Source organism: Helianthus annuus, chromosome 4 (assembly GCF_002127325.2).
Source record: "Helianthus annuus cultivar XRQ/B chromosome 4, HanXRQr2.0-SUNRISE, whole genome shotgun sequence".
NCBI lineage: Eukaryota > Viridiplantae > Streptophyta > Magnoliopsida > Asterales > Asteraceae > Helianthus > Helianthus annuus.
In genome coordinates, this window is record NC_035436.2 from 35597614 (window position 1) to 35622338 (window position 24725).

The 24725-nt window shown below is 37.2% G+C and overlaps 3 protein-coding genes and 1 long non-coding RNA gene across 4 annotated transcripts; 3 read left to right on the forward strand and 1 right to left on the reverse strand.

The window, feature by feature from the left end:
* Nucleotides 1-362: 362 nt before the first annotated feature.
* On the forward strand, nt 363-7330 carry LOC110936116 (polyadenylate-binding protein 2). The gene is made up of 9 exons (XM_022178449.2): nt 363-950; nt 1822-1940; nt 2401-3057; nt 3695-3772; nt 3858-3947; nt 4029-4169; nt 4265-4441; nt 6652-6837; nt 6923-7330. Exons 1-9 carry the CDS (start codon nt 641-643, stop codon nt 7157-7159), a joined length of 1995 nt encoding a protein of 664 aa, XP_022034141.1. The 5' UTR covers nt 363-640; the 3' UTR covers nt 7160-7330.
* On the reverse strand, nt 4643-6148 carry LOC110936117. The gene is made up of 2 exons (XR_002589741.2): nt 5886-6148; nt 4643-5117 (listed from the first exon to the last, which is right to left on the reverse strand). It is a non-coding gene; the product is annotated as an uncharacterized LOC110936117 (long non-coding RNA).
* A 9181-nt stretch (nt 7331-16511) lies between the features above and the next one.
* Nucleotides 16512-18735, forward strand: LOC110936118 (uncharacterized acetyltransferase At3g50280-like). Its single transcript, XM_022178450.2, has 2 exons — nt 16512-17494; nt 18262-18735. The coding sequence occupies exons 1-2, from the start codon at nt 16558-16560 to the stop codon at nt 18702-18704; spliced, it is 1380 nt and encodes a 459-aa protein (XP_022034142.1). The 5' UTR covers nt 16512-16557; the 3' UTR covers nt 18705-18735.
* Nucleotides 18736-22444: 3709 nt separating this feature from the next.
* Nucleotides 22445-22891, forward strand: LOC110933201. The gene has a single exon (XM_022176434.1). It carries the CDS (start codon nt 22445-22447, stop codon nt 22889-22891), a length of 447 nt encoding a protein of 148 aa, XP_022032126.1.
* Nucleotides 22892-24725: the final 1834 nt, after the last annotated feature.

Below are 24725 nucleotides of genomic sequence, written 5' to 3' on the forward strand. Positions count from 1 at the left end.
TAGTATATGCTAATTAACTTTTTTTAAATGCTAGGGTCTGTTCTGTTCTCACGATTTGTAGTATAAATATAGTTTGTATCCATAACCAACCCTTTTGTATTATTTAATGAAAGTTATAGAAATCCAAATGGGAACAAATTTTAAGCTCAAAATCCAATTTCATTCCATCGTTAAAATATTCAGGCCCATTATAGCATAATCAGAGCCCAGACTCATGAAACAGGCGATCGCGCGTAGCACCTGATTACACCACCATCACTACACCCATCATCACCACCGTACACGTCACCCATCTAAGATCCAACCGTAAAGGCCAGGTCCACATTTTCAGGATCAAAATCAACGGCTGTGATCATTCCATTCTTAACATCTAAAACCAGTGTGTCTTCTTCCTCGTAAAATAACTTCCCCACCGCTCGTCGGCCGGTGCCAAAAATAATAATAATAATAATAACAATAAATCAACGGCTGTGATCATTCATCATCGTCGACGTGTATCTCCGTCACCGGAGCTCCGGCAATTATTCTTCTTTTTCCCGCCAAATTTTGATAAGATCCGTTAAAAAATCATCAATTCAGTGCGTATTATTGAGCTGCTAGGGTTTCATTCGGTTAATTTGATCGTGAAAAAAGAGAAAAAATGGCGCAGATTCAGGTGCAACCTCCGACGGTGACTGGACCGAACAACGGTGTGGCGGCGACGGCGACGGCGAATGCGAGTGGTGTAGCGGCGGCTGCGGTGGTGGCTGCGGCGGCGGCAGCCGGTGGAAATCAGGCGTTTGTTACGACGTCGCTTTACGTAGGGGATCTGGAGGCGAATGTTACGGATTCGCAGTTGTATGATCTGTTTAATCAAGTTGGACAGGTGGTGTCTGTTAGGGTTTGTAGGGATTTGAGTACCCGACGATCGCTTGGTTATGGTTATGTTAATTACAGTAATTCTAGTGATGGTTAGTGGTTACCTGGTTTTGTTTGTGAATTTGTTAGTTTCTGTTGGTTATTAGATGTAAAACTTAGTGATGAATTCTCGGTTTTATCATGCGCGTGTCGGTGTATTCTCAGTTTTGTCATTCGCGTGTCAAGAGTGCTTAATGCACGCATCAGATGATACGGTTGATGCGCGCATGAGGAACACATAATGTGCGCATTGCATTGAACAACATGCGCATAATGCACGCATTAGATTTTTGTGCTGCTATGGTTGGTGCGCGCATAGCCTGATATAGTTGATGCGCGCATCGCCTGATATAGTTGATGCGCGCATCGCCTGATATAGTTGATGCGCGCATCGCATGATATAGTTGATGCGCGCATCGCATGATATAGTTGATCCGCGCATCGCATGATGCGCATGTGATGCAGCCTGATTGTGTTGTAGTATGATGTGGCGCCTTATGCTGTTAACCAGTATTTGAACAAATTGGACCGTTAATTTGCAATTGGTATGCTTTTTTTTTTTTTTTTTTTTTAAAAAAATCTGCTGAACATGTCTGACTATCGCTTGAACAAATCTGACCAGTGATGGATCGATGTGTTTAGTATTTGAACAAATTACAGCATTAGACCATCAATTGAACAAATTTGATAACATATGAGGATATGTTATATTTTCGTGTTTAAAAGTTACCAAGTCAATAAATAATTTTTTAGTATTATTTTAATACTAATGACTCGCATATATGCATTGGGCATCGACTTTTGGGATCGAAATGTATCTGAGGGTTGCATGCTTTATTAAAACTAATGGTGCATTGTTTATTGTAGAATGGATTTGAATTATGGAAGATGGCTACATATCCTTGTTTGTTTGTTCTTTTGCAGCTGCAAGGGCTATTGATGTACTGAATTTCACTGCTGTGAATGGGAAGGCAATTCGCATCATGTATTCTCATAGGGACCCAAGCATTCGTAAAAGTGGAACTGCAAACATATTTATTAAGGTATATTATTCTTGGTTTTAATTGTGCTCATCACATGATGCAGTGAGAATGCATTCCTGCAGTTGATGCGTGCATCACACGCGCCTTATGCAGTTATTTGGTATTTGAACAAATTAGACGTCAATTGTGTCTTAAGTTTTTCAAATTTGATTGAACAAATAACCATCGATTCAGCAATGGGTTTAAGTATTTGAACAAATTAGGTCATCGATTGAACAGATCAGACTAGAGATGATGAGAATATCTTATATTTTAGTGTTTAAAAGTTAATAAGTTAAAGTATTATCTATGAATAACTTTTAACGAACTACTCGCTTTTTGGGATTAAAACGCATCGAAGCGCCACATGCTTTTTAAAACCAACATAGATTATCATCATTCTTCTACTTCTTTTTAAGATTGTATGTCGAGATTGATTGATTGTTGGGTTGAGATGTATAATTTTCTTTTACGTGTGTAGAACTTGGATAAGTCAATTGACAACAAAGCATTGCATGACACATTTTCAAGCTTTGGCAACATACTTTCTTGCAAGATAGCTACATATAACACAGGGCAGTCCAAAGGTTATGGATTTGTGCAGTTTGACACTGAAGAAGCTGCTCAAAATGCAATCGATAAACTAAACGGTATGCTGATTAATGACAAACAAGTCTACGTTGGTCATTTTCTTCGTAAGCAAGAACGAGACTCATCATTAAGCAGGGCAAAGTTCAACAACGTCTATGTGAAAAACCTATCTGATTCCACTACCGATGAAGATTTAAAAAAGACATTTGGTGAATACGGAACCATCACAAGTGCTGTTGTTATGAAAGACGGAGACGGGAAATCCAAAGGTTTTGGATTTGTTAACTTTGAGAGCGCAGATGATGCTGCTGTTGCGGTTGAGGCTTTAAATGGGAAGAAGATTGATGAGAAAGAGTGGTATGTTGGTAAGGCTCAGAAGAAATCTGAACGAGAACTTGAGTTGAAGAGTCGGTTTGAGCAGACTGCTAAAGAAGCTGTTGATAAGTTTCAAGGTGTTAATTTGTATGTCAAGAACTTGGATGACACTATTGATGATGATAAACTTAAGGAACTTTTTTCTGAGTATGGTACAATCACTTCATGCAAGGTTTGCTTCCGCTTTTTAACTGTTTTCCAGGAATCATTGACTGTAATATTGCATTTTATTTAGGGCTCCAAACGAACCGAACTAACACGAACAAGACCTTGTTTGTGTTCGTTTGTTAAGAAATATATGTGTTCATGAACACTTACCGAACGAGATTTTATGTTCGTGTTCGTTTGCTAAGGAAATGAACTTGTTTGTATTCGTTTGTTAGTTTTAGGCAACAAACGTTCATGAACAAAAATGGAAACAAACGAACACAAACAAGCGTTAATGCACAAAATATATTATACACTGACACTTATTAAATATTTTATTTGTCGGAGTTTTGAAGTATTTAAATAAAATATAAAAACCAAAAACACTAATGAACCGTCGAACACAATCGAACATAAACGAATTGAACACGTTACTGAACGTTCACAAACATAAATGAATGAACACGGCCTCTGTTCATGTTTGTTCATTCTACTTAATGAACAAAATTTCTTGTTCGTGTTCGTTTGTCTAATAAACGAACTAACACAAACGAACTTCCCGCCAAACAGTTCACGAACTGTTCGCTGAACGTTTGGTTTGTTTGCAGCCCTAATTATATTGCTTTGACTAATATTGTTCATGTGTTGTTAATACTTTATAGGTTATGAGGGATCCTAGTGGAATCAGTAGAGGGTCTGGATTTGTGGCATTTTCGTCGTCCGAAGAGGCTTCTCGAGCTGTAAGATCCATGTTAGATTACAATCCCATATTTATGATATGCTGTTGGTGAAATTAACATGTGTTCTATTAAATTTATTTTATAGCTTTCTGAGATGAACGGAAAGATGATTGTGAGCAAGCCGCTTTATGTTGCACTTGCACAGCGTAAGGAAGAGCGAAGAGCAAGGCTGCAGGTAAAGTTAATCAGTCTATTAGTTTCTTACTTTAATGATATTATTATTACAAGTAACCCTAATTAATTTTGGTACCGCTAGGCACAATTTTCACAAATGAGGCCAGTTGCAATGACACCGTCAATGATGGCTCCTCGAATGCCCATGTATCCTCCTGGGGCTCCGGGTATGGGCCAGCAGCTATTCTATGGCCAAGCTCCACCTGCTATAATTCCTCCACAGGTACTTCTTCGTTCTTGCTAAATGAACTTGTGCGTTTCTTTGCATCTTTTCGGTGCACTTTGTTAATCTTGTTTTGTTTTCGGGAATGGTTGTAGGCTGGATTTGGCTACCAGCAGCAACTGGTACCTGGAATGAGGCCGGGTGGCGGTCCTATGCCAAACTTTTTTGTACCCGTTGTCCAACAAGGGCAGCAGGACCAACGCCTTGGTGGGAGGCGTGGAACCGGTCCTGTGCAGCAAAATCAGCAGCCTGTTCCAATGATGCAGCATCAGGTATGAGATATAAGTATATAACTTATATGATAGTGGGTAGGGATCAAGAGTGAACAATGTTAATTTTGTGAACAAAAACGAACAGATCCTGGCCATTGGATGAGGAGATCTTGATTTTAGGATTTAAATGATTTTTTAATTAATAAAAACAAAAAAACTGATTTATAATAACTGCCTAAGGGCACAATCGTAATCCCATTCTTTCAGTTGGCAAAAGTATAACAAAAGTCAATATAACAAAAGTCAATACACTGCACATGTGTACATAACTCGAACCAGTGTATTATACACACATGTACTTTTGTATAAACAACTTAATAAAACAGTACACATATGTATAGTCAACTGTCAAGTATAACCTAGAAATAATAAGACGCTACAAACAGTAAATAGTCTATAAGATTTTTCATACATATTTGAATACTATAAATTAAAACAAAATCACAAAATATGGTCCAGAAAAGTTAGTCTGGTTTTTATTTTCTTTGGTTCTGTTGGAACCCAACACCATCTATCTTCTGTAATCCCCTTCCACGTTTCCATATGGTGCATCGCGAGTATACCATAGTCGATAGAATTACCAATAGTCTCCCACGCAATGTCCATCTTGAATACCTTCAAGCTCCAAACGTCTTAGGTGCCCACCTCTCCTCAAGTAGGTTACAATTACATCCGTCTGTAAGAAACAAACACACAAGAATTAGACCAATTTATAGACAACAACTAATATACATATATGTATATTTACAAAAATCACATAACTGGGTATACATATGTGTACCCTTCACAAAATCCGAACAAATCAACTACTATACAAACAATTAGTTTCTACATACAAGGTGTTTATGTACATAAGAACAACAAAACAATATACATATGTGTATAATTGAATAAACAAAAAAAAAAACAGAGTATTCATACGTGTATTGTCGAATCAACAACATTCCAATGACAAAATCCAGACACATCAGCAACATCAGATCAGATTATACATATTGGTATAACCAAACATAACTCCAATACAATACAAAACACCAAAACTATTGTATAACAGTTCATACACATGTGTACCCTTGAGGTTTTTAATGTAATTATACACCTGTGTATAGTGACAACTTATCCATTATAAATCATTACAACAAAGATCTCTTCAACACAAGCATACGTATGTAATTTGTTTATGAACCCTATCAAACATAAACAACAAATCAAAGAACAAAATCGGATGAACCCTATAATAAAGAACAAAATTGACAAAATCAGAACAAAACTATCACAAATCAAATGTAAATCAAGCAACTTGAACCAAACCTAATTGAATAAAAAAAGCTTCTTATATGCACAGTCATATAAAACCCTAGCTTTTACAGGAACAAATGTTGAACTATACACTATCGGATTAAACAGAGAATTACAAAAACCAAAATACACTTGAAATTGGTACCTTGATATATCGCCTGAATATGTAATCACTGGGAAAGATGGAGGTGTAGAACAATTCACCGAAAGAAAAAAAGGTCGTCTCTTTTAACTTCTAGAGAGAGAGAAGAAGTGGGGGTTTAATTTGAATTTGATTATGGTATGCAGATTGATGATCTGGAATAAGATGAAGAACGATTTGATAAAATACAGACGCGATTTTTTTTTTGTTGAATTGAATTTGAATTTAGGATCTAGGATCTGGTGGTATAGCAAGATTATAGGGGTGGTTAGAATTATAGGATAACTGAACATGATTAATAAAAAAGAAAATTATATTAAAACTATAAATGTCAAATGTTAAATGACAATCCTACCCTTATAATTAGTTAAGAAGATCTATGGTCAGGATTTGTTCGTTTTGTTCACAAATAGGGAAGTGTTCACAAATGAACCTAACCCATATGATAGTTTACTAAAAATATATAAAGTTTTATTTTGGGCTAAACCGGTTGATTTTCTTTGGGTGGTTTGATCGTTTTCTATGGTTTACAAACACTCTTACAAATTCTTTTTTTACGGATTTATAACCTGGTTATACCGTTATAGGAAGAATATACTTCCGTAGTTATCTAATAATCCCAAGATACAATGTGTGGGCTGATTAGTATGATCTATGCATTCAAGTTGGTTAAAAGGAACTCGATGAGTTCTGAAAACAAAACGTGTTACTATCAAGTTACGCATAAACAAATAGTTTGAGAATCTACTGACTAATGTTGTTTTTGTAGATGGTTCCAAGAGGCCGCATGTATCGTTATCCCAGTAGGGATGCAAACACAGCAGCGGCAAGTGTTGGCGGAGGAATGCTTCCAGTACCATACGACATGGGCAGCATGCTTCCACGAGAACAGCCAATGCCTATTACAGCATTGGCTTCTGCACTTGCTAATGCTTCACCTGAGCAGCAGAGGACGGTATAAATCTCGTAACTAACTAAATGAAATACTAGTAGTCGATTAGAAGTTTTATTTGACCGACCCGTGTTGTTGTTGTTTTTAGATGCTGGGTGAGAACCTGTATCCGTTGGTGGATCAAGTGGAGCACGAGCATGCGGCTAAGGTGACGGGGATGCTTTTGGAGATGGACCAAACGGAGGTGTTGCACTTGCTCGAGTCACCAGAGGCGTTGAAGGCAAAGGTTGCAGAGGCTATGGAGGTCCTTAGAAATGTGAAGCAAGCCAACAATCCATCTGCTCAGCTTGCCTCACTATCCCTCAATGAAAACCTCGTTTCTTAGGTAAAGTAGATGAGTTTTTATTCGTTTATTTGTTTATTTTTTTAAAGAGATGATTTGCAGGATTTTGGTGTTGCTTTTGTTTAATAAACTATAAACCAATATTTGTACCTTCACTTCATTGATGGTGATGGTTTAATTTCATCAAATAAAGAGTACCCGGTTACCATACAACTCATCCGGTTACCGTATATACGTTTAAATGAAGGATTTTGTTACTAGTTTTACTACAACTAATGATCATTTTTAATTGAACTTTGTTATGTGAAAATGGAACATCATTTGTTAATGATAATGCTGACTTTGAGTCTTTGATGGTGGGACTTTGTATGAAAGGGGGGTTATGGTCTTGAATGTGACATTGAAGAGAATAATGAACATATAGAACACATCGACAAATGGAAGTTATATTCAATTCGTTATTCAAATATGGACCAGAAAGACATGATACCTACTGGTATCATGGGGTGCGGTAAATGTGTTCTCCCCGAATTGTTAAGGGTTCTAGTCCCATAATAGACATTAGTGTAAATTTAGAGTATGATTAGTGTATGAGTCAGCTGTTGAAATGAAAAAAAGGTAGAAAGACATGATACTTTGGGGGTATAAATATGCAAACCCTGCACAACTGAAGTTTTACAAAGTAGAAAATGGATCTCTATAAAGTTATAATAAAGTTACAAGTGTAAACAAAGATGTAGATTATGATTGTTTGGAGTATATTGACATCTTGGAATAAAAGTGAAGTCTTTTAAATAAATAAAAGCCTTAATGATAATCATAAGTTAGTAGGGATTACAACTTGGGTTCCCTAATAGGGCTGTTCACGAGCCGAATCGAACCGATCAGATCTTTGCTTGTGCTCGGTTCGTTTACAAACCGATCCGAACCGAACCGAGCATTTTTTCAACCAAGCCAAAGTCGAGCGAGCGTATTTCGATCCGAGCATTTTTCGAATGAGCGTCGAGCGAGTATCGAGCATCGCAGAACAAACAAAGAAAGTGACGATGAGACTGCTAGTTATTAGAATAAAGTGCAGTTTTCATCCCTTATGTTTCGTCCAATAGAACACAAGTAAAAATTTAACAAATAACAAGGAATACAAAAACACTCAACTAGTTCTATTGAGATTAACTAAGCGGGAAGATAAATCATCGACCGATTGAAACATACCCCTGTTCTATCGGAAGTTTGAAATTGAATGAACCGAATGAAGCAAAACCCTGGCGAGCTGGCGTCTTGGCGAGTGGCGATGGAGAAATCGAATAACGATGGCCAATGGGGGGTTTTGATTAGGGTTTTGTACTTCTGAATTGAAAGACGGGTTGAGACTTGAGTATTTGAAATTTTGACTCAATTACTCAAATGGACATTTAAGTATTGGACAATGGACTATTGGTATTGGATTTCAATTCTAATTTTGGATCTTGGACCAAACATTATTGATGCTGGTCTCTAGTCATTTCATTAAAAATGACACACATACATACACACACACACACACACATATATATATATATAGAGTAGGAGTTGGGTGGAAAGTGTGTTTTTCCTAGAAAGTCTAGGAAGCAATAAGAACGCGACATGTGGCATTGAAGGATTTTATCTAAAAGGGCATTTATGTACTTTCACAATCTATTTTTATTTTAGGAAATTATCTTCAGTAACTAACTATCCATAAATTTCGGAATTTTTTGTATTCGATTTCTGATTTCACTTAATATCAATTATGCTTTCGTTTTCTTGCTGGAATCTATCAGCATGTTCTTGGTACTATGTTTTAACAATTTGTTATTGGTGATGTGTTTTAACAGCAAGCAGATTTATACAGCTGTGTTTTATTATTCAGATTCATACAGTTGTGTTTTAACAGCAAGCAGATTCATACAGTTGTGTTTTAGCATTCAAATTCATACAGGTGTGTTTTAACAGCTAGCAGATTCATACAGTTGTGTTTTAGCATTCAGATTCAAACAGTTATGTTTTAACAGCAAGCAGATGCATACAGTTGTGTTTTAGCATTTAGATTCATACAGTTGTGTTTTAACAGCAAGCAGATTCATACAGTTGTGTTTTAGCATTCAGATTCATATAGGTGTGTTTTAACAGCAAGCAGATTCATACCGTTGTGTTTTAACATCAAGCAGATTCATACAGTTGTGTTTTAGCATTCAGATTCATACAGCTGTGTTTTAACAGCAAGCAGATTCATACAAATGTGTTTTATCCTTCAGATTCATACAGCTGTGTTTTAACAGCAATTCAGATTCATACAGTTGTGTTTTAACAGCAAGCAGATTCATACAAATGTGTTTTACAAGCAGATTACGACCGTGTTTTCTCTTCCGGCGTTGCTTCCGGCGACTGTGTTTTCTCTTCCGGCGACTTCAAGTCTGCTCCCATCCATCTTGTTCAAATCCCTCTTTTTTTGAATCTCTTCCCTGCAAACATAAAACACTTCAATGTAGAACACAATTGAACCCTAATCGCCAACTAAAACACAGAACACAATGTCCGTTTGATCTTACGTATATAGAAGTTGGAAAATCTCTTATCTTCATCCATGATTTATAGGTATTTTTGGTATGATTTTTGATTGATTTCGTTGTGGGTTTAGAGAGAGAAAGTGAGAGAGAGGGAAATTCGCGTGTAATAAGGAAATGTGACTTGTTGACGGTTATTTTTGATTGATTTTAAACATTGTTATGACGAAATTGCCCCTTATCATTTAAAACAATCTATTAAATATAGTTAAATATTACAAGATTGCCATTGATTTAATCTCAACCCTTAAACACACCAATCTGATGGACCAGATCGCTTCCTAGACTTTCTAGGAAAAACACACTTTCCGTAGGAACCCTACTCTATATATATATATATATACAGGATAAGGATCCGTTAGGAACCACACTTTATTGCGAGAACCGCGAGAACCTGTGTGAACACATGGAAAAATTGTAATTATGTGATATTTATTACAAAACACGCTCCCCTCTTCTCACCACTCTATTCACGATCTACAACTTTTAATTATTAGGGTTTCATTCATCAGATCAGATTACTGTATACGTTGCAGATCAGATTGTTGTATACATTAACGACAACGGCCGACGGCGTTCACGTAACTCACCGGAGTTCACGGCGGCGACATTCAGGCATGGTGTTTCCGGCGGCATTCACAATGAACAACCCACCATTTACACCCTCTACATGGCATCCTCTGATTCATCACGTGTCGATCCTCACACATATGATGTTCCTCCTCATACAGTCTCTAATAATCCTCCTCATACATCTGATGCTGACATTGTTGGTCCATCTTCTGATAATACAGTTGATAGTCACAAGATACCTACAAATACAGAACATCAAGAGTTGCAATTCATTCGATTTGTGACTAAGGGTATTATGTGGAGTGTAAATGATGAATATACTTTGTAAATCATTATATTTACTGTAAATGATGTTGTATTAATTATATGCACATGTGCATTATGTTTACTGTAAATTATATTGTATTAAATTATATGCATATGTGCATTATGTTGAAAACTTGACTATATCGTTGATGTATGTATTCTAAACAAGTGCCTTATGGATAACTATCCAATTATGTACAGAATGGCAGCAAACAAAGGGTCTTGGGTGGCGGACAACTACAAAAAAATAGGGGAGGTGACTGTGTGAGATTGGCAATGGAAGAACAAGCCGACAACCGGGGAGGCATGGGTGGAGTATATGCAGCTTTTGGCGCTGCTGAAAGACACCCGAATGAAGATGCGTCAATATGGGTGGGGTTGGCACTCGGAAAAATAAGTCGACTTTCAATGTTAAACCCGTTCGATATGATTTGTGTGTCATAAGCGGGGACCCGTCGAGTGGCTTTGTAATGACTGGAACGGTTGAGCTACACCTAAAGCCAATATGTTAGCATGGAAAGGCGTCGAAGGCAGGTTACCGACAAAGACAGAGCTGTAAAAAAAGGGAAATTCATATCAGCAACACATTGTGCCCGGGTTGCGGATACGAGCAAGAAACTGTTGAACACATCCTCATTCCGTGTTTGATGTCGAAAATGCTATGGTGGATGGTTGGAGCATGGCTGGGAGTAAAAGATTTACATTCTTACTCAACAGTGGCAGATATTCTCTCTTTTTCCTGGAAGCTGGATATTTCTAAGAAGAAGAAAAAGGCAGTCAACTGCATAGTGATATTTACATTATGGATCATATGGTCGAGAAGAAATGAGAAGGTATTCAAAGTCGTGCAGTGTTCAAATGCTATAAGACTGGAATAAGTCAGTGAGTGTACTCTGTTGTGGATGAAAGTCATAGCCAACATGGAGAATTTAGTGATTGAAGAGTGGTAAACCAGTGGTGCGAATGTAATAGAAAAGTAGGATTTTATATGTTTATTGTAAGCGTACTTCTCTAGTTCATGTCTAAAGTTATGGTTTGAATATATGGCAATCTTGTTATGTTAAAAAAATGCCGTTATATATAAAATGATAATGCTCGTGTGCATTATGTTGACAATTACTTTATGCACACGTGCATTATATTGACAATTACATTATGTATACATTTGAAAAATATAGAATGATAAGGGCGATGCAGACGAGAGAAGATTTCAAAAACTATTCCATAGCCGTTAGTTAAAAAAGGTTTTTTTTTATTTTTATTTTTTTATATTAAAACTATATAAACTCAACCACTTTTAAGAAAATTCACACCAACCCAATCCTTCATTTCTCCTAAAACTAAAAATCTTTACCCCTATTTTCATTAAAAAATGATAGAAGAAATACCATTGTTTTTCCCACCCGATAGCAGTGATTCATCCTATAGTAGCATAACTTTTTTTTCCAAAATCTCATCGATGAAGTCAAACTACACGACACGGGCACATCTAGTAAGAAACGTTTTGTTCGTCATGATCGTGAGAGTGGCAACGAAACCATTATGGCGGATTATTTTGTCGAGCACTCGAAATACAACGAAAATATTTTTCGTCATAGTTGGACTCATCAGGGGTTAATCTAGTTTATTTTAAGTGTTTTTTATTTTATTTTTAATTTAATGTAATATGTTTTATTTATTGTACTTTTATTTTGTTAAAATTATGTTTCATTTATTAATTAATTAATAGTTAAAAAAAAGGAAAAAAAATAGTTTCCCTCTCTCACCCTTTATGTTTTTGAGCAAAAGAAAAGTTAGAAAAAGGAAATGACATGACAACATATGATTAGCTCGTAAAAATTTCCCCCAATCATCTCATGAGGGATACACCCATTTCACTATATGTTTAGGGTGTATGGGGCGGTTAAACACCTTAGAGTGGCAAACCATAAAAAAACAACCAATAAGAGTGCGCCATGTCAATCAGTCAAAAGTGTTTAAACTTTGCTGAAAAGTGTTGGCAATGGTTTAAACACTTGCTGAAGTGGTAAACTTTTTTTTTTATTTTCTGTTTTTTTTTAATTTAAGATAAGATGGAAAAAACATCAAACTTTTATAAATAAAAATAAAGCATTACATTTTAAATAAAATTTAAGTTTAAAAAAAAAACTAAAAATCACAAGGCCATCCATATTTTTTTGCGATCTCATGTTTTCTAGCGATTGTGATTTCCAACATTGTAGGGTGAACATTGTCGGTAGGCCGATTAAACGTCTCCAAGTCCTTGTCGTACATTGTTTATCGCAACGCCTCTCGTTGCTCATCTGCCAAGGTCAAGTATTTTTCTTCTCGTATATGTTTAATTTCCATTATCTCTTTTTCATGGCCTTGTACTCTTCGAATTTGTGTGTTATATCTCTTGGATCTTCGTTTCTTGAAGACGGCCCTTTATCCTTTTTCTCCTTTCTCGTTTGTCGTCTTGGCGAGGGATCCTCGTTTATGTCGGGAATACCGAATCCGCTCGAGACTTTGACATTCGGTTTATCCGCTCTATAATTTCCCGAATCCGAAGACTTTCTTTTTTGACTCGAGCCGGAGCTTTCTTCACCCAACAAAGGTATCAGCGACCACTTTTGATTTGTTCTAACAATCTCCCAAGCCGCAATATGAGCAAAATCAATTTTTTTCTTTGCTTTTGTAATCCTTTAGCGCTTGCTTCATTACAAAAGCATCGTCACTCCCGCTAGGACGTAAACGATCCGAAAATAATAAATTATCAACAACTTAATCCAAATATTTCGTTAAAAAATAAACCGTACAAAAAAAAAAAAAATAAAGTATACCTCTTGATGATATAGACCGTTGAATGTGTTCAATTTTGTTTGCATCGTGATCCATTTTGATCGAACTTGGTGGTGGGTTCGGTTACTTCCTCCGACCGTTTGATTGAAGTGGTTTAGAACTTTCTTCCAAAACCCATCCGCCTTTTGTTGATTGCCTTTCTTTTTATTCAAAATGCAATGAACAAAAGCCTTCGCCAACGCCTCTTCTTGTCTAGGCGTCCAAGTTTCCCATTTCGCTTTTCCTTTTCTTTCCGGTGCGGCTTCATTTTCGTTCACGAGATTTTCTTTAACCGCAACATCTTCATACTCATCTAAATCTTGTTCTTGGGTTTCCGGCACGAACTCTTCATCGGAGTCATCTTGTACGTCTCTCGGTGATTGTGACCTTGGGGTTTGAAAAGGTCTCGGTGATTGTGAGCTTAGGGTTTGAAAAGCAAAGGGGTCAAACGCATTTTGGGCTTCTAGAGAGTAATCATAATAACCGGGTCGAGTCATCGTCGGACCGTGTTGCATCCAATTTTGGATGGGTTGGGTATCATAACCGAAAGGTTGATGCATGGGTTGGTTAAAATAAAATGGAGGTTGGGTTTGATTCGCAAACCCAAGTTGGGGATGAAACGACATACTAGAACCACCCGAACCACCGCGTGAATCATGAGCACTCGCCTTCGATTTTTTCTTGCCTTCACCTTTGTTTGAGCCTTCCATTCTTTTAAAAATACTTGAAAGAATTAGAGTGAAATGTAGTGAAAATGGATGGATTTTTTAGTTTGTTTGGTGAAAATGGATGGATGTTTGAGTTTATAAAGGTAAAAAAGGATTTTTTTTAATTAACTCCCAACGGCATTATAGCCGTTTGACACATTTCCCCGAATCGGCATCCATACTCCGCGTGACCAAAGAAACCGCTGCGGCAAAGGGTTGGCGGCGGTGTTTGCCGCGCGGCAATGCGGTTTGCCGCATCCTTTGTCGAGCCTAGACCGTACACCCTTATGTACACATATGATTTTAAGTAATTTTGCAGCATAATTTGACTGTTGAGCACGGAAAAATAGGAGTGTGACAAACCTGAATAGAAGCAATGTTTTCTTTCCCAACTAAACGTAGGTTCCTCCAAATTTCCTATAAACTTATAAATGTGTGTTAATATTCACACAACTAGGGGTGTTCAAAACTATCCGTATCCGAAAATCCGATATCCGAATCTGAAATATCCGAAAAATCGGATATCCGAAATTTCGGATATCCGAAATTCGGACATCCGAATTTTTCGGATTCGGATTCGGATAGTGATTTTCAAAATTTTCGGATATTTCGGATATCTAAAATATCCGAAAAATTAATTTTCATTTTTTTCGAATATCCGAAAATATCCGAAGTATCCGAAAATATCCGAAATATCCGAAAATATCCAAAAAAATATCCGAAATATCCGAAAACTTATATTCGGATATCCGAAACTATCCAAAATATCCGTTTCTGAATATGAAAATAATAATAAAAAATAAAAATTAAATAAATAGTTGGATTTTCGGATAATGAAATCTGGTATCCGAGAATTTCGGATATCCGAATTTTCGGATATCCGGTTTTGAACACCCCTACACACAATGACTTAAACACACTCCTTCCATCAATCTCTCTCTATATGTACATAAATATAAGGGGTAAAGATTAAGGGTATGTTTGGCAAAAGTAACTGGTGGCTGGTAGCTGAAAGCTGGTAGCTGGTGGCTGGAAGCTGGTAGCTGTAGCTGGTAGCTAGTAGCTGTAGCTTTTTAGATATATTTGGTGTTTGGTAGAGTAGCTGGAGCTTTTAATAAAATGTATAAAATTACCAAAATGGACATAACTAAAAATTTAGAAAGTTGGTGCATTAAATAGTTTCTTATTTTGAGAGGTTAAAATAGTCATTTTTCCCTAAAAGCTTGTAGCTCCTTCTAAACGCTACTAGTAGTAGCGTTCAACCAAAAGTTTCAAGCTCCTAACCTAAAAGCTTAAAGCTCCTTCAACCGAACAAGACTTTTTATTAAGTAGGAGCTTTTTCTTAAAAGCTTAAAGCTAGAAGCTCCTAAAAGCTCCATGCCAAACATAAAAAGTTTATTTTGTCTAAGTATGATAAGAAGGAATCTTAACCATTTATTTTTCAAATCAATGGTTAAGATGAAAATGTAGGAGAAATGGGGAGTGCAATGGTATATTTTTCAAATGAATGGTTAAGAGATAAAGTAAAAAATAGTATAATAATAAAAATAAGATATAAAGATGTGTAATAAGATGACCCTAAATATAATTTACAATATCTTATATATTTTTTTCTTAATAATTTAAAATATCTTATATACTTTTTTTTTTCTTAATAACCGATTTATATACTTTTTTTTCTTAATAACCGGGTTTATACTTCTAGAGTCTAAATTGACAAACACCCTCCGTCTCAAGTAGGATACAATTACAAACACCCTCCCCTCTCATGCCCTTTTAACACTTGACACCAAGAACAAGATAAAAAAGGGCATTAAAAGAAATTTTGTGACCAAAATAAAAATCACCATTTTTGCTTCTCTACCTGAGTCCTCACAACCTTCAATTCTTCAATTCCACATGATATATTTTCAATTGTTAATTCTATGTAATTATTTGTTAACTTTTTTTTTAAATTTAAGAGTTATTCCAAGATATTTAACCTTATTTTCCGATCATAATTAACTTAAGTAAGGCTAGAGGGTGTGGTCATGACCCTCATGATCACCATGACCCTTCACGTCAGCGCTCTGTCACCCACCTTTAACCCGTCATCCAAAATCATTACCCTAAGGGTGTGGTCATGATTCAAAACACTATCCCCTTATTTATTTTTGTCTGAAGAAAAAAGAAAGGAAGTCTTGAAAATGGAAAAGAGGAACATGGTTGCAATGCTTTAATCTATGCGAACCATGGTGGATCAAACAAATGGGTGATGTAACATTCCATTTATATTCCTACATGACGAATCATGGACCGATGACCCACAGGCCACACCCTTCAGCCTAAGTAAGAAGGTTCCAATATTCAAACGTAATCAAAGCATCATCACCATCACCATCACCATTATATAAACCACCCCATCTCCCAAAGTCATTGTTTAATCAAATATCTCTAACCCCTACCTCATACAATGAATTCTCCAAATGTTGAAATCATCTCAGATTGCTTCGTGAAGCCCAAATTCATATCAGAAGAAGCAAAGAAACCGATTTACTTCTCTCCATGGGATCTCATCATGATTTCTGTAAACTACATTCAAAAGGGTCTCCTTTTCCGCTTATCGGAAAATCAAGATTTCTCCATAACCACCTTCTTGGATGACCTCAAACACTCTCTTTCCGCCACCCTTACTCATTTCCACCCGCTCGCTGCCCGTTTAGCCACCGTGAAACACGAAAACCCGCCTTCTATAACCATCTTTCTGAACCCCGAGAATAGCCCCGGAGCTAGATTTATCCATTCGTCTGTTAATTTAACCGTGGCGGATATCCTTAAACCCACGGACGTGCCGTTGGTTGTTCAGTCGTTTTTCGATCATCACCAAGCTGTCAATAACGACGGTCACGAGCTCTCGTTGCTGTCCGTAAAAGTGACAGAACTTTTAGACGGTATCTTTATAGGATGCTCCGTCAACCATATGTTAGTTGATGGAACCTCGTACTGGCATTTCATCAACTCATGGTCAGAAATGTTCCAATCTAAAGGGCAAAACAGTCATTTAACTCAAATTTCACGTCCTCCGATTCTGGACAGATGGATTCCGGCAGGATCCGCCCCGATTGTCACCCTCCCGTTTACCCATGAAGATGAATACATCAATAGACCAGACCACCCAATGTTGAGGGAACGAATCTTTCACTTCTCGTCGGATTCGCTTGCTAAACTCAAGGCGAAAGCGAATTCTGAGTGCGGTACGACAAAGATTTCCACTTTGCAGTCGCTCTCCGCGGTTGTGTGGAGGTGCGTGACACGTGCCCGGCGGTTTCCGGTAGATAAAGAAACTGGTTGCATGATGGCCGTGAACAACAGGAGCAGACTATCCCCACCTGTACCTGAAAATTACTTCGGTAATGTTACTTTATTTACTTCTTGTTTATCTGTTTTAGATATAGTTAGTTTTGAAACACTGATCTACTCTACACATGAATAATGCCCCACCTTAGGGCGTTTTGCGCCATGTGCTAGTCCAGTCAGTAATGAGACGTTTTTCATATATGGGTGTAGTGGGGATGTGAGACATTATGTTAAAAGGGGTTTAATAATAGAATTAAATTAAAAAAAACTATCAAAAAATGTCATTGAGCAGAAAACAATCAAAAAAGGGTGATTGGTCAACACACAAGGGGCTCAGGCGTTTTATATACAACGCCATTCAAACTTTTGGTTGAAAAACGCCCAGGGGGCAGCAATGGGGCGTTGTTGGGCGAGTTTGGGCAAAAAAAACGTCCAAATTTGGGACGACTATGGGTGGTCTTAAACTTTCAAAACTAAAAAACCCTGATCTACACCCCTACATGTTAGTTGTTTTTGTTGCACAGTTTATTTAATTATGTACAAATACTAGAATATTGATGGTATTTTACTGGTTGTCTTTACATAGTTGTTGGCATAATTTGTGCTTCTTCATTGTGAACAATTTCATCGTTACAATATGATAGATAATATGCAGTATAGTTCTTTCAAGAAAAAATATTCTAACTACTTTTACATAGTACTTTTATCAACAAGAAAAACATACCCAATCAACACCCCTAGTGGGTGTGTGTATGTATATATAAAAAACTTAATTTGAGATGAATACAAATCAGCCTAACCGGGGTCTATCAGACTACAGGTAATATGATTCAGACGGTGAAGGCAATAACAACGGCCGGGGAGTTGCTTGATCATGGTGTCGGGTGGGCCGCATTGCGGTTGCACGAAGCGGTAGCGAGCCATGGTGATAAAAACATTAAGGAATTGATGGAGGCGTGGATGAAGAGCCCATTTGTGGTAAATGCGAGTGTGCATTTTGACAAAAATAGTGTACATATGGGAAGCTCGCCTAGATTTGACATGTATGGAAACGAATTTGGATTGGGGAAAGCATTGGCGGTTTTGAGTGGGTATGCTAATAAGTTTGACGGGAAGGTGACTTCGTATCCTGGACGGGAGGGGAGAGGAAGCATTGATTTGGAAGTCTGTTTGTTGCCCGAAAACATGGCCGCTTTTGAATCTGATGAAGAATTCATAAGTATTGTTAATGAGGAATTTAATAAGTTAAATGTATTTCTTTAAATTGATTTACTAGGGAATGAACTTTACCAAAGGTTTGTATTAATTTACACGAATTTATGAATCTTGGTATTTTTTTACTTTGCTGTATACCCTTATAAGTTATAACTAGAGTTTTATATTCATTTTTATTCTTACAAATATAAAGGATCTAAGGGTTGTAGTTGTATAGAGTTAAGAGACGTGTAAAATTACACAAGATTGTAATATATAATCATAGTTGGGTGACTTTAAATGAAAAAAAAAAAACGTTCATAACATTACTGGAAATTTGAAATATTTGGTTAGTATTTTACAAAATAAAAAACAAAATCATAATGAATTTAAGGAATGTTTTGTTACCTGTTTTATGAAATAACTAGGCGCTGGAGCTTTTCTATGATGTGGTGAACCGAAAATGGTTGTTGCGGTACTGCATCAAACATAGTCGTAAAAGTCGTTAGGCGCTCCCTAATCAGAGTTGAGACTTGAGAGTACTCGGGAAGTACTTAGCCTAAGCGGAGAGTACTCGGGCCTCGGCAACAGGGGCGAAGTATTTAAGGGGCGGGGAGGGGCGCCCACCCCCCCGAACTTTTCGGCCAGTAGTGTTATATATGTACGTTTCGTATAGGATTTTGTAGGTATATACGTTTTCGACCCCCCGGTTTTATAAAAAAAATTAGGTATATACGTTTCCGACCCCCGGTTTTAATTTTTTTTATTTATATAGCCCAAATAAAATATTTAATTAGTCTAAATATTATAGCCCAAATCATTATATTTGGTAGAATACTAGAATGTATATTATATAACCCAAATCAAATTATTATATAGCCCAACTTAAAAGCCCACCCTATCCAATTTTCATAAGGTTAAAGGTATGTGTTTTTTATCTTTAGTTTTAATTTAAGGCTGCAATTTATGTGATTTAGGTTGAAATTATGGGTGAAATTGGTCCGAATTTTTGCCCTAAACTTGTTGAATCTTTCTGTAACTATGTCTAATATTATTTGTTTAATCTTATTGTGATTTGATTTAGATAGAAATTATAGTTTGAAATTTAGTGTGATTTGCTAACTTGTTTTGTTATCAGATTATGCTACGTGGAAGAATAAAATGATAACTTTTTTTAATGTTTGAGAAGGTTTTTTATTTGATATTAACGTTTGACCTGACCTGACCCGAATCGAATCACCAACGCCCGACCCAAACATACACCTCGAAACTACGCGATAGAAATTTTTTTTTAGATCCGTTACTTTCCGACCCCCCGAACTTTTTTTTCAAGCTTCGCCACTGCCCGGCAGCCTACCTTGTAGCAAGTACTTGGGGAGTACTCAGCCATACCTTGTTTTACAAACATGGCATGAGTTGCGAGAAGTGGTGATGGTATGCAAACATTCAAACGGCGTAGTTGTGAGATATATGGTTTTGTGGCTATCCGTCATAGGCAGTAACTCAAACCGAAACAGAGGGTCAGGTTGCGAGAAAAGGGCGTGGATAGGTAGTTTTTTTAATATCAAAGGGTCAGGTTACGAGAAAAGGGCGTGGATAGGTAGTTTTTTTAATATCAATCTAGTCTACTCTGATATTGTCACCCTCCCGTTCAGCCATGAAGATAAATACATCAATCGACCAAACCGCCCAATGTTGAGGGAACGAATCTTCCACTTCTTGTCGGATTCACTCTCTAAACTCAAAGCAATAGTGAACTCTGAGTGCAATACCACAAAGATTTCCGCTTTACAGCCGTTCTCGGCGCTTGTGTGGAGGTGCATGACACGTGCCAGGCGGCTTCGGGTAGATCAAGAAACCGGTTGCATGATAGTCATGAACAACAGGAGCAGACTGTCCAACCTCAGGGCCGGCTCGTAGGGGGTGCGGGGTGGGCGACGGCACAAGGTCCAAACCTTCGATGGATCTTCTCTTATAAGGTCTACTCACGTCAAGGTCTTCCGGCATCTAAACGTTGGAACAAGGGCCTAAATTTTTTAATTGTACAAGATATAATATATATGCACTGAATCAAGAGATAACATAAATGAGCACTTGTATTAGTGGTTACTGCCTTGCTTAAATAACAAGGAGACCCGGGTTTTAATCCAGGCATCTCCAAATTTTTTATTTTAGCTTATTTTTTGGTTTTTTTTTGTTAGTGACATTTAATGCTTAATTTTGTCAACTAGATTTTTCTCTTTAATTAATAAATTACTTAATGGGGTGGTAGTCCATTGGTAATGTCAAAGTCTTTAAACACTTTGGGAGAGTAAGGTCTTGGGTTCAAGTCCCACAGACGACAGAAATAAAAGAAATTTGCCGTTCAAAAAAATAAATAAATTACTTCCTAAACTTAGCTAAAAATAATTATTTAAATTACATCTACATAAATTTTAGCGATTGAAAAATTTATATTAGAGTAAATTACAAGTTTTGTCCTTTATGTTTGTACCAAATTGCAGGTGGTGTGCCGGTGTCCTTTGCCTTTAAATTTGACAAGTTTTGTCCTTAACGTTTCAAAATCTTGCACGTTATGCCCTTTGAGCCTAACCCAGATAATTTTTTGGTTAAGTATGGTCATGTGCAAGGCACATGAGGGTAAAATGACAGAAGGTTATTTAAAACTTAAAAGGTAAAATGACAGAAGGTTATTTAAAAGGTAAAATGACAAAAGCGCCCTCATGTGTAAGGCACATGATATTTAATACATAAATGTAACTAAGTTAGGGCTAAATGGCATAACGTGCAGGAATTTGAAACGTTAAGGACAAAACTCGTCAAATTTAAAGGCAAAGGACACCGCATGCAATTTGGTACAAACATAAAGGACAAAACTTGTAATTTACTCATTTATATTAAATTGAGATTTTTGAATAGCGCTTATATTTTTTTACCTCGAACAGGACCAACATTTTATTTGTGATTTTCGAGACGGCCCTGTGCATACTATACCTGAAAATTACTTCGGTAATGTTACTTTATTTGCTGGTTGTTTGTGGAACTTATTTGTTTTAGATATCGTTAGTTTTGCAACAGTGATTATAGAAGAGTACTTTTTTTTTGAAACTTTTTCACAGATTGAGATGGAGTTGTTGTTCAGGGCAAATCTCCAAGTGCATCAACTCCATTTGTGAGAAAGTTTAATAAAGGACCCATGTAATCACCCTATCTCAAGATTATCTGATTTTAAGAATATTCTTATTTATGTGTTTATATTAGACCGGTCGATTTTACCCATACCCCCGATTAACCTGACACTCAGGTACGTGAAGAAACTCGTTACCTGAATACTCGAAAACTGATTAACCCAATAGTTATAAGGGTCTAGGTTTTGGAATTTGGTTAGACTTTCAAAACTCAAAAACCCGAATACCAACCCTGATCTACACCAATTGTAACTTGTTTTTTTTTTTTTTAGTTATTTTGTTGTTTGTCTTTACATAACTTGTACATATAATATATGCGTCTTCATTGTCAATAATTTCGTCTTTATAATATGATAATACTATTAGTATTTGTGGAATATATTGTATCGTTATATAGAATAACATAATTATAGGAGATCATCACGTTTGTAATCATCTATATAATATGATGATAAAGAGGAATGACAACACACAATATTTGACCAATCAATATTCAATATGGTAGGTATCAAACCTTTCTCTACCTCTCTAAACTTCCGATCCTAAAAACCTTCTTTTTTTTTCTTTTTATCTTCTTTACCGCCGGCAAATCCCTCCTCTCTATCTCTTCTTCTTGCCATCATGGACCCTAAAATACATCCGGCCATAACCGTTTCGAACATCAAAAATTTTATACCTCTCACTCTTGAAATGGAAACAAGCCAATATGCATCATGGGCCGAACTTTTCAAGATTCATTGCCGAGCGTTTCAGGTCATTGACCACCTATCTCCACGCAAAGAAAATCCATTACCCGTCGCTGTTAAAGAAGGTGACAAAGACAAGTCGCCTGCTCCAACGGACGATGTGTGGAATCGTCTTGATGTCATAGTACTTCAATGGATCTATGGCACCATATCTAGTGACCTTTTATGCACTATTATTCGACCCGATTCATCCGCATGCTATGCTTGGACAACCTTAAAAAGTATTTTTCATGATAATCAGGCTACACGGGCGGTCCTGTTGCAACAAAAATTCGCCAACCTCAAGCTTGACTCTTTCCAATCCATGACGGCTTATTGCTAGGAGGTTAAAGTACTATCAGACCAATTGGCCAACGTCGGCTCACCCGTTAATGAACGTACACTGGTAATTCAACTACTCTCCTATTTAAATGAATCATATGGTAGTATAGCCTCTATTCTTCAAAACACAAAACCTTTCCCAACATTTTATGAAGCACGTCCCAACTAATTCCCGAAGAAACCAACAAGGCTAATCGTGTCGCAAATGACACAGCTCTTCACACCTCTCATCAACAAAACAATCCCCCTATAAACACCCCACCCCAACCCGCTACACAAGCCAATAACCACAATAGTCGAGGCCGCGGCCGTGGCCGCGGATGTGGCAGAACCTCCACTCCACAATGGTCCGGACAATCTTGGAATGGTTACCCATGTAATGCCCAGCCATCACATCACGCCACCCGTCCTCCATATTGGGCCAACCCTAACTCTTATTATTGGGCCGTACCACCATGCCCGTACCCACAACCCCACCCACTGCTCTAACTACATGGTCCACCAACCACAACCCACAACAAGGAATTTTGGGCCCTCGACCTCAGCAAGCCTACAATGCACCAGAAGCAAGTTACACCTCAGCTGAACTTGATCAAGCTTTCAATGCATTCTCGCTTCATCCTCCAGATCACTCTTAGTACATGGATACGGGCGCCACAGGTATAATGACTAATAACTCTAGCAATCACACTTCTTGTATTAATAAGGTTTATACTCGAAACATTACCGTCGGTGATGGCACTAATATTCCAGTCTATACCATTGGAAATCATACACTTCCACACCCTTTTCCAAATTTCAAATTAAATATATTCTTTTTGCAGCCAAACTTGTTAAAAACTTAATTTCGGTATGTCGTTTCACCCCCGACAACAATGTTTCCATTGAGTTTGATCCCTTTGGTTTTGATGTGAGGATCTCCACATACGGAAGCACCTCCTTCGATGTGATAGTTCTGGTGACCTCTACCCACTCACTCTTCCTACGCAACCTCACGTTCAAGCTTCTCATGCCCCGGTTTCATCGTATTTAGCCGTGTCTCAAGATATTTGGCACCGCCGTCTTGGACACCCTGGAATAAATATTTTACGTTGTTTAAAACCTTGTTTGAATTTTTCTAATAATGTTAAAACTTCTAGCATTTGTGAGTCTTGCATGTTTGGAAAACAAGTTAAATTTCCGTTTTATGATTTTACTACTTGCACATACTTACCGTTTGACATAGTGCATAACGGTTTGTGGACATCACCGGTTCTTTCGGGTTCTTTCTTCAACTGGGTGTCGTTATTATATTTTATTCTTAGATGACAAAACAAACTTTCTATGGACTTATGCTTTAGCTTCTAAATCTCAAGTCTACTCTAAGTTTCTTGAATTTATAAATTAATCACAACGCAATTTCATACATCTATTAAAAGCTTCCAATGCGATAATGGTCGTGAATATAACAACACATCTTTTCACAATTTTTGCACATCAAATGGAATGACATTCCGGTTTTCTTGCCCTTACACATCCTTCCAAAATGGTAAGGCGGAACACAAGATACGATCCCTTAACAACATCATGCGTACCATTTTATCACATTCTTCTGTCCCTCACAATTTTTGGAATCATGCCTTAGAACATGCCACCTACCTACTCAACATCTTACCCACCAAAGTCTTAAATAACTCCACACCCACATATTCTCTTTACAATCGCCACCCTACACATGATCATTTACGCATTTTTGGATGTCTTTGTTACCCACTCCTACCCTCTACGTCAATTCATAAACTTGCGGACCGCTCCAATCCGTGCGTTTTCCTCGGCTATCCCTGCAACCATCGGGG